This window comes from Bidens hawaiensis, unplaced genomic scaffold (genome assembly GCF_021521415.1).
Source record: "Bidens hawaiensis isolate Kalapana, Puna unplaced genomic scaffold, B.hawaiensis_p1.1 tig00023985_1, whole genome shotgun sequence".
Classification (NCBI taxonomy): domain Eukaryota; kingdom Viridiplantae; phylum Streptophyta; class Magnoliopsida; order Asterales; family Asteraceae; genus Bidens; species Bidens hawaiensis.
The window spans coordinates 29,191-39,301 of record NW_027493769.1 but is presented as its reverse complement, the minus strand read 5'-3'; the positions used below and the strand labels follow the sequence as shown (position 1 = coordinate 39,301).

At 33.6% G+C, this 10,111-nt stretch overlaps 1 protein-coding gene across 1 annotated transcript; it reads left to right on the top strand.

Moving 5' to 3' along the window:
* The first annotated feature begins 6,699 nt into the window (after positions 1-6,699).
* Positions 6,700-9,888, top strand: LOC143568404 (uncharacterized). The gene is made up of 2 exons (XM_077054570.1): positions 6,700-7,404; positions 9,649-9,888. The coding sequence occupies exons 1-2, from the start codon at positions 6,700-6,702 to the stop codon at positions 9,886-9,888; spliced, it is 945 nt and encodes a 314-aa protein (XP_076910685.1).
* Positions 9,889-10,111: the final 223 nt, after the last annotated feature.

Genomic DNA, 10,111 nt, shown 5'->3' with positions numbered 1-10,111 from the left:
ATCTTCAAATAACTTTGAGAAGTTGAAGTATGTGAAGCCTTTTAGGCATGTGTAATGGTTAATTATAGTTGCACTTAACCATCGTTTTAAACCATGCGCGCTCATATAACTTGTTTTGAGATTTAGATGGTTTATGACATCATCATAAAGCTCTAGGCAATCCATTAAACTTGTCTTGTCTTGGACATCAAACGCGTTATATGATGTAGCCAATAAGTGTTTGAGGGCTTCTCGAGTTTTACTCGCTGACACCTTGATGCTAGAGTCGGGAGACTCAAACTCAGGACCAATGATAAGATTGCATAACTCCGCGAAAGGGGTTTGGTCGCAAAGCGAGACCTCAAAACAAATAATGGAAGTTGAAAATATGAGAATTGTTATGCAATAAAATTGTATAAGGTATGTTTTTGACATTTTGAAAGCATGTAGTTTGAGTGTAACTTATGAGGTTGGTGTCTATTTATATGGACTCGTGTAAATGTAGCTTTTATTATGTTGATTAGTCAGTCAAATGTTATTGGCAGTAAGTAAGTAAATATATTTATTGAATCAGTCTATTCAGTTTTTTTCAGTTTATATGAGAACTTGAAAAGGGAATACACGTAAATTGCTTATTTGGTGAAGGCTAATTTATTGCCCTATGAATTATTTTCCTTTTTAATTTAGGTGTTAGAAACAATTGGAGGCCTTCAAACATTGTTGCATAAAATCCCGACTAGTCATGGATTAATCTCTGATTAATCGCTAATTCCCACTTCACTGATTATTTTTTGGCTAGTCGGTTAATTAATCGGTCAACGGTCAAATCCAGCCATAATCAGTGGTTTCGGGCGAGATTCCGACCAAAATCAGCTGTTTCCGGCGAGATTCCGGCCAAAATCAATGGCTCCCGGCGAGATTTCAGCTACTTTTCGCCGAAAATATGTTTGGTATGTATAAAACTAAAAATTACATATAAGAATGTGTGCATGTACATATAAAACTGAAATATATACATTAAAGTCTTATCCAATTAATCCCGATTAATCTCGATTAATCCCGATTAAATCGCTAGTTTCCACCTCACCACCCGACTACTGACTAACGATTTTTACAATATTGTCTTCAAAATGTGGAGCCCTAAAGCCATTGCTTCACTTGGATGACCCTAGAGCCAATGAAACCATAGATTGTCTATGGTGAAAAAGAAAAAAAAAATATTGAAACCGTATTTTCTTTTGTCAAAACAACATAAAATAAAACAGTATTCAACTCTATAAATGTTACATTTATGGTTAGTAATGGATTTAAATGTGTGATTGGATACTAATTCCTACCATATAGCTAGACTTGAACATGTTAATACGATTCATCATAATATCATATCACCGTATATTAATTTAACATATTATTTCTAATCATTAATATATATAATATATTTTCTATCTATAAAGGTTTTAGTACACGAAATCTAACTTAAAATAAGAAAGATAATAACGAGAGAAATGTTAGGCATATATTCCGATCGTGGCTTGTTTGACTATCCATCCACTTGTATTCGATACCCATCATTGCTAGTTTGCTATAAATAAATAATGTTGACTCACTTTCCATATCTTTGAAGACATATCCATAGGTTGGAGGAAAATATAAATATAAATATTTTAAAAAAATAGATAAAAAATATCTAACGCTAGGGGTGAGCAAAATCGGTTCGGTTCGGCTTTTATCTTTTATATATAACCAAAACTGATTTTCTGTTTATGAAAAATCCATTAACGGAAATTGGTTCGGTTATTATAGGTTAGTGCGTCGAACTTCGATTCGATACCGTTAATAACCAAAACTAAACTTGGGTTAAATTTTAAAACTTTTTAAAATGTTGAGCCAACCACTTTTTGTTTAAAAATACGTAAAATTAAAGTATAAGTACATGAAATAAGTCAAATGAAGATAGAAACACAAAAAATATATAAAAATGAAGGTACAAAAACTATAGATATACGAAAATACGCGTGGTTCGGTTTTCTTTTGGTTAACCAAGGGTCCACAAACAAACCGTAAACAATTTTTCATTAATTGCAGTTCGATTTCATCGGTTTTTGGTTAAGGTTAGATTTTCCTCACCCATATATATCAAATGGTGTAATTTTAGAAAATCCATTACTTATCTTTTAAGGCATATTTTTATTAAAAAAAAAAGATATTTAATTCAAGATGGAAACTTGCAACGAAATATCTTGTCAATTATTAAAAAAGCAAAGTAGGACCATTGTCATAAATAAATTAACATCACAACTTGTCCATATGAACATATTCAAAAATATCCTCAATACTTCTATCCACATTTCACACCTTTACATCCTCACCTTAAAAACAACACAACTTCATCTTCACAAATATCTCAATCCATCAAAAACCACCATGAATCGAACCGAGGATGACATGAAACATGTCGGGTTTTTCGGCATATTCAACCAGTCATTCAAAGCAATATTCTCGTACAAAAGGATCTTCTCATTAATCACTCTAGCCTTTATCGTGCCACTCGCAACAATTTTAATAATTCACTACGAAATTTCGTATCACCATTTTTGGAGGATCCATAACAATTCATTACCTTACGATACCAACGACACGAGTGAAGCGAATGCCTTAGAATGGTTATACTACTTATTATTCTCACTAGCGTCCTTTATCTTTGTTACAATATTCTCTGTCCTGTCCATTATTGTTGTGGTATTCAGTGTCGCTTCTATTTACACTAATCGTGACATAACATTTCGTGACGTGACTAAATGTATTCCAAAGGTATGGAAGCGAGTTTCGATAACTTTTATATGCATTTATATAGCACAAGTTGTGTTTGATGTGATGGTTAGTATTATTATGGCTATTGCCAGAGCTGTACTAGGTTTTACTAGCGTCAGTCTAGTGGTCATGATTATTATCCTGATATTGTTAATATTTCCACTTTTATACCTGACGGTTATTTGTCAACTGGCGAGTGTTGTTACTGTGCTAGAAGATGTTAGAGGATTTGACGCTTTGAAAAAAGGTAAAGCTCTGGTGAGCGGAAAGAAAAGTGTGGGGATGGGAATTACGTTCGTGTTGTCTGTGCTTTTCGTGGGGTTGGTTATTGTGTATGTATTGTTTGTGGAATTTGGGGATGATGCTTTTAATTGGGCGTTGATTTCGAGGGTGTTGGTGGGGATATTATGCGGGGTTTTGTTTTTGGGGTTGTTATTGTTGGTTATTGTGGTTCAGACGGTTCTGTATCTGGTTTGCAAGTCGTATCATCGGGAAGCGATTGATAAGATGGGTTTATCGACGTTTTTAGCGGCTTATGCGACCGAGACGGTGGTGTATCCTAGATCTGGTGAGGAGATTCAATTGGGAAGAACTCAAAATCAGGATCAACAGGTTTGATTGATATGCTTGTTGAGTTGTACATTTTGCTTATGTTCTTGTACTCGGTGTGACCAGTTGGGCAATTGGGGCTTTGTTTTCTTACCAAGGGTATCTAGATTTAGTGGAATGATTTTAAATTGGATATTGACGTATTGTTTGATCTTTGTTTGGATTTAATTATTATTATTTTTTATTAAAGTGGTTATTGTACAAATGAAAATTTATTCATATTTATATTTATAAACAGTATTGAGATGTAGAGGGGGCAAATACACCGGTTAACTGAACAGATCTGAAATTTGAACCGAAACCGATTATTTAGAAGTCGGTTTGGAACCGATTGAAACCGTAGATTCGGAACCGATTTGAGTTTTCTCCACCAAAACAGGTTCCAAACCAGTTAACCGAACCGAAACCGGTCAAAAACGAGCAAAAACCGGACAAAACCCGATCCAAAACCGATCAAACCCGAACAGGACCCGATCGTACATAGTCAAGAAACCGGTTTCAACCCGAACCGAAACCGGTCATAAACTGGTTTTGACTTTTGTGGACCAAACCAAACCGGTTTCAACCCAAACCGGTTTTGAGTTTTAAACCGATATGTGTACCTCTATTGAGATGTAATATCTAGTTGGTACGTCATCCATCTACCTATATGAATTTATTGAGGGTAATTATGTCTTTTTGCAAACATGAGTGTTTCATATTGACCTGGTCACCCGGTTAGATAAGTTGTTTTAATCAAGGTCCAAGCGGTCTGGTGGTAGTCTCGTGACTTTTCTTATAAGAGGTTGTGGTTCGAGTCTTACCTAGAGCATTTCGTCTTGGTTGAGCCAATGTTTCTTCTTGAGTGAGAATGGGTGGGCGAGGTTACCTTATTATGTTCTTTGGACGAAATAATGATCTGTTTGCTAGGGGATTTCGTTGTGCGACCCTTTGGTGTTTTGAAAAGAAAATATACATAGTTGTAAGTGGTCAGGCGCATTGATTAGAATCACATTCTATCAAAACAAATTTAAAACGCAACTTTATAAAAATTGTAAAAGTTATATTATAATTTATTTAATGTAATTAAAATTAACGATTTTATGCTATAATTAAAACAAAAAAGGATATTTAAAAGTTATTTAAGAACAAATCTAAATCTTTAACTATCATCTCATTACTATATTCGGTAATCTTAGAGCACATTCGACGATTTAAATACCTTGTTTGAATCGAAATAAAGAAGGTCCGTAGATCCAAATGAGTAATTTAATTTTTATTTTTATAGTTATTAAGTTTTAGTTAGGCTCAATAGCTTAACTAGATTATGAATAAAAAAGAGTTTTGGGCCAAATATTTTTAAGATAATTATGATTAGTATCTATTTTATAATTTGTTTCTAAAAAATATATAAAAAGTATTATGTATAAAAAGTTTGACCCCTGATAATTACATGTATCAGACAATCAGCTCGCACTACCTTATGGTCGGCCTTGACCTCCATCACAACTTTCATGGAGGTGCCCGAATTCAAGGCATTCCATGTGGTCGACGACATTGCATTGTGGGGTTGGTTTGGATGTAAATTATGAATCCACAAACCCGCAACGGACTTCCTTTATTGGGCCCCACTATCACTTCTCATATTCATTTATTATGTATGTATATATTATGTATTAGGTTATTTACTCGTGTGATACACGAGTTAGAATAAGTAATTTTTTTAAAATAATAATATAATGTGAAATACAAAAAAAATATATCACATATATAAAGATATATTATACGATAAAATAATTACACATTACGCAATTTGGAAATAAAAAGTTAGTAAATTCATAAATCATAAATTATTTAATTTATTTTCTATATCAAAACTTAATTGTGAATAACTACTTTTTTAAACCAACTCGTTGACCAAAACTCACTCTAATCTTAAATTGTTTTGACATGAACAATGTTTGATACTTTAACCGGCTAAAGAAACTCACCCGTTTCGTATTTGTTACTTATAAAAATCTAATATTAATAACTAATGCAATATATTTTATATTAAACTAATTAACATATTTATGATGGCATTAATTCTTTTAAATTATGATGAAATTATTAAAAATTGAAAATGAAATATTAAAAAGAGAAATGTAATTAATATGAGAGAGAGGAGGGAAATATTTGTAAGGATCAACATAGTGATGACATGTGGCATTAGAAAGTTTTATTTATTAAATAATATAGATTAATGGGGTTTGTGAATGTTTGATGGTGTAGAAGAAATATGTGTTTTTAAAAAAGTTTCGAATGTGACGTGGCAGCTGATGTGACGGCTGGTGGCGATGGTGGTGGTGGGTAGGGTGGTACCGTTGAGAAAGTATGGTGAAAAAAGAATTAAATGAAAAGAAAAAAAGAGCGTGAGAAGAAATAGTTTTGTGGAATGAGATTCTATGTGCAATTGTTGATTCCATTCAATTGAGCAACCAAACATCACTTTTATCATTCACTCATATTGAAATTCAATGTTGTAAAAGTAGGTTTATAAGGCCAAGTACTACCCGAGTAGTCGCTACAAGGTATGTGGCTGATGCAAGTTTCTTTAACTCCGCCTAGTTACTAAAAATCGATTAAAGGTGGTCAACCTCAGCCATAATCACATCTAATCGGTGAACTTGAACCAATTTTGACTTACAATAGTAAAACATATCACTGTTTTAGTTAATGATTAGCAACTTTTAAAATGATTTATTATTTAAAAATGTATTCTTTTATTTATATTGATATTCACCTATTTTGTTATAAATATTCGTAAACTTTTGATATTTTACATGTATAAAATATTCAAAAAGTTTAATTTTCTTTATATTTACCATGTCCAAGTGACGAGTACTCCGAGTACACCCAACTCTCTAGTCGGTCGTCTAATGTTCGTTTAGCAACTTTCGCAGCCTTACAATAAATCACTTCATTCCTTTTATGATTTTTACGTACCAAAAACTACATAACTTTCTTTATCATAAAAAAAGTTTGTCTTTCAGTAAGGTTTATCTTTATGCTCGACTCATTACATACCAAATCCTACTTGATACGAGGTTTTGTTTTTAAATAAAAAAAAACCCATTATTTGTCATTTTACAATGTCAATCTTTGAACTGTTTATATAAATATTATATTGTAACTCTGTAAGTGGACACTTAATTTCTTGAGGACCAACTATCTTTAAAGTAGCACAGTATAAAGTTACAAAAATCCCATTATACATGATCAAAATTTGTCACACCTTACAACTTCATCTTCAAACAATCTCTCAATTCACCATCAATAGCCATGGATCGAACCGAAGAAGACATGAAAAACGTCGGATTCTTCGGCATATTTAAACAGTCATTCAAAACGATTTTCACACGTAAAAAGATCTTCTCACAAATCACTCTGGCGTTCATCCTACCACTCGCAATAACCTTCATAATCCACATGGAAATTTCACATCACCACTTTTGGAGATTCCAAAACAACTTATTACCACTCGACACGAATGTTTCACATGGAGCAACCACTATGGAATGGTTCTACTACGCGTTATTCACATTTGCGTACTTTATATTCCTAACCATCTTTTCTACACTCTCCACTACCGCAGTTGTTTTCACCATCGCCTCCATCTACACCAATCGTGAAGTATGCTTTCGTGACGTTATTAAAGTCATTTCGAAAGTATGGAGACGACTTTGTGTCACGTTCATATTCATATACATCGTGCAATTCATCTATGATGTTATTAGTAATATTGTTATGGGCGTTATAAAACCTATTATATTCGATTATGTAAGTTTTGGCTTAGTGCTTTTAATTATTGTCTCGATATTATACGCGTATGGGTTTTTCTACTTGACAGTTATTTGCCAACTGGCTAGTGTTATTACTGTTCTCGAAAAGATTCATGGATTTAAAGCTTTGAAGAAAGGTAAGGCTCTCGCGAGTGGTAAGAAGAGTGTGGGAATGGGAATTTCGGTCGTGTTGTACGGAGTTTTGGTAGGTATTATTATTGTGTATTTACTTTTCGTGGAATACGAGCATGAGGTTTTTAAATGGGCGTTGATTTGGAGGGTGTTGATCGGGATATTATGCGGAATTTTGCTTATGTTGTATTTTTTTGGTATGTTGAGTTTTAGTGAAATGACTTTATTTTTGTATATATGGTTTTTTTTACTTGTACCTTACTGTGTAACTACTAACTTTTTTTTAACAACGTTCATTAAAACTAAGTCCAAACCATTTCTACTGAGACGGTAGCAATGACCGGCACCAAGAACAAAACTGGAATTGAGTTACATAACTAAAGATTTCCACATATCTCAATCTAGATTGATGCATCTACTCTATTTTTAATCCATAAAAAACCCAAAACCTTTATGTCTCCAAGCACTTTGACTATCTTCACCGGCTTGTATTCGAAAATGTATCCGCTTCTAACATTCCATAAGCACCAAATGGCCACCATAACGATGAAAGAGACTATTTTTCTTTTATGGGCCACGCCTGGAATTTGTTTTACAACCTCGATTAAGTCTTGAACTCCTTTAACATGAAAAAGTTGAATACCGCACCACTTTCTAATACTTTGCCACACCATAGTCGCGACATAGCAAGATGTAAAAATATGGTCCGCTGAGTCCTCTGCCGCAAAACAATTACTACACACATACGGACCAAAAAAGATATTTCTTGTTATTAGAGTATCGCTTGTTGGAAGGCGGTTCTAAACGGCCCGCCAAACAATAGCGTTCACCTTCATGGAACCCAATTATTCCATTTTAAGATGCTCTTCGGAGATGGAGGATCAACTCTATATAATAAGTTCCTCATCCAAGTAACTACTAACTAGTTATTTTTTATTTTCAAAAACAATATAAATGTTTCCCTTTTTTATGACCAATGAATAAAGCTCGTTTACCCGAGGCAACCCAATGACAAAAGAAAACCTCATACGCCTATGATCGCAGACATCGTTGGATAGCCCAAGTCCATCGTCTCCTGTTCCAGAAAACCAGTCGCTGGAAGGCCATTGTAATAAAACCTGATTGGAATCAAATTCGAATTTGAGACATTGTTGCCTCCAACTCAAATCTTTATTTTCTCATTCAATATCAGTTGAGCTAAAACTAATTTAAAACTTTATAGTAACAGTCACAGTCAAAATCCTTGTGTTCACTCACTCACGAATTAAGGTTGTTACATTTTGATGATTATCTTGCATCAACGACAAAAGGAAGTGGGCGGCGAAACTTTTTCTTTTAAATATATAAAATACTCTTTAATAAAGGAGTATTACAGTATTACTATTACTAATTTACTACAATTACAATATATAATTTAAAACTTTGGTGTAGCACGTATTGGTTGGTCGACTTTGTTTTTTTTTTACTTTTTTGGTTTTTAGTTAAGTTGCTTTAACGAATATAATGGAAACTGATCAAACATTAATTTTTTTTTTTTTGTATTTTGAAGCTACTAGCTAGTATGACATATTTTTGTCTCATATTTACCTAATAAGACAAGTATATTGAAGGTTGATTTCAAATTATATCAGCGTGTCACGGCTTGTTACATACGCAAATTCGCAATATCGTTGTTACGGATTTTTATTCCTAATTATGCTCGTTTGTAACACCTTTGCTTGTTGCTTGGACCTGACTTATGGGCTGGAAGCTTAATGGATTAATGGGCTGATTTCAAGGCCCGCACATTTGTTTACACTGCTGAGAAAATAACGAGGGTGACCGGAGCCAACCCAGACCACAATACAAGCTTCTCCCTTGGTTACACAACATTACGTGTCACGTTGTTTTCTAGTGATTGCTATTTTGTCGCTAAACATTTTAACTTGATTAAAAAAAAAGTAGTACGTTTGATTCATTATAAATTTCGTTTGTTTTAAGTAGTGTTAAATAACTAATATGAGCACAAGTACATAAATTAATGAACAAATTATTATGTTTGTGTGGTTTGTTAATAAATGAGTTTGCTCGTGTTTGTTATTTTAAACAGTAACCGAAGATACACGAACTTAAAATATTATATATATCTTAGTCGAATTTCATGATAAAAAAATTGAGCTATCAAAGATGGAAGGTCCCGGGTTCGAATCCGAGCATGAAGGGATGTTTGTTTGAAGCAATATAAGAGTATGAGTAGGGTAGATTTGCCGTAAAAAAAGAAAAGAAGAGTAAAAAACTTTTGTACACTTCTGAATAACAAATACAAATTATGGCATAGTCTAGAGTTGCACAAACTGGGATTTTTCTGGAACCAGACCCTCCTGATATGGTCGGGTTTTTAACCGGTTTTGCTGGGTTTTTATCAACTTTTGGCCGGGTAGAGGTTGAATCGGATCTGGTGGGTGTGGTTCGGTTCCAGGGTATGGTTTTCTTTGAAGAACTGAAACCTGATTTGTACACGCGGTCAGAAACACCCAGGTCAGGTCCGGATTCGGGTTTTATGCCAAGTCTAGCATAGTCACTTAGAGAGCCTCTCAACTCAGAGTACTCATTACTGGGCTGGACTATCAAATGTGAACCGGACCTTTATACAATTTTTATAGTAGGCTAAACTTTTAAACAAAGGATATTGTTTATTTTGATGGACTTATTAAACCACGGTGTCAATAGGTGCCGATATCTCATAAGTCATAATATACGGTTACTCGATTTAAATACAAAAATTACATATATATTTTCTT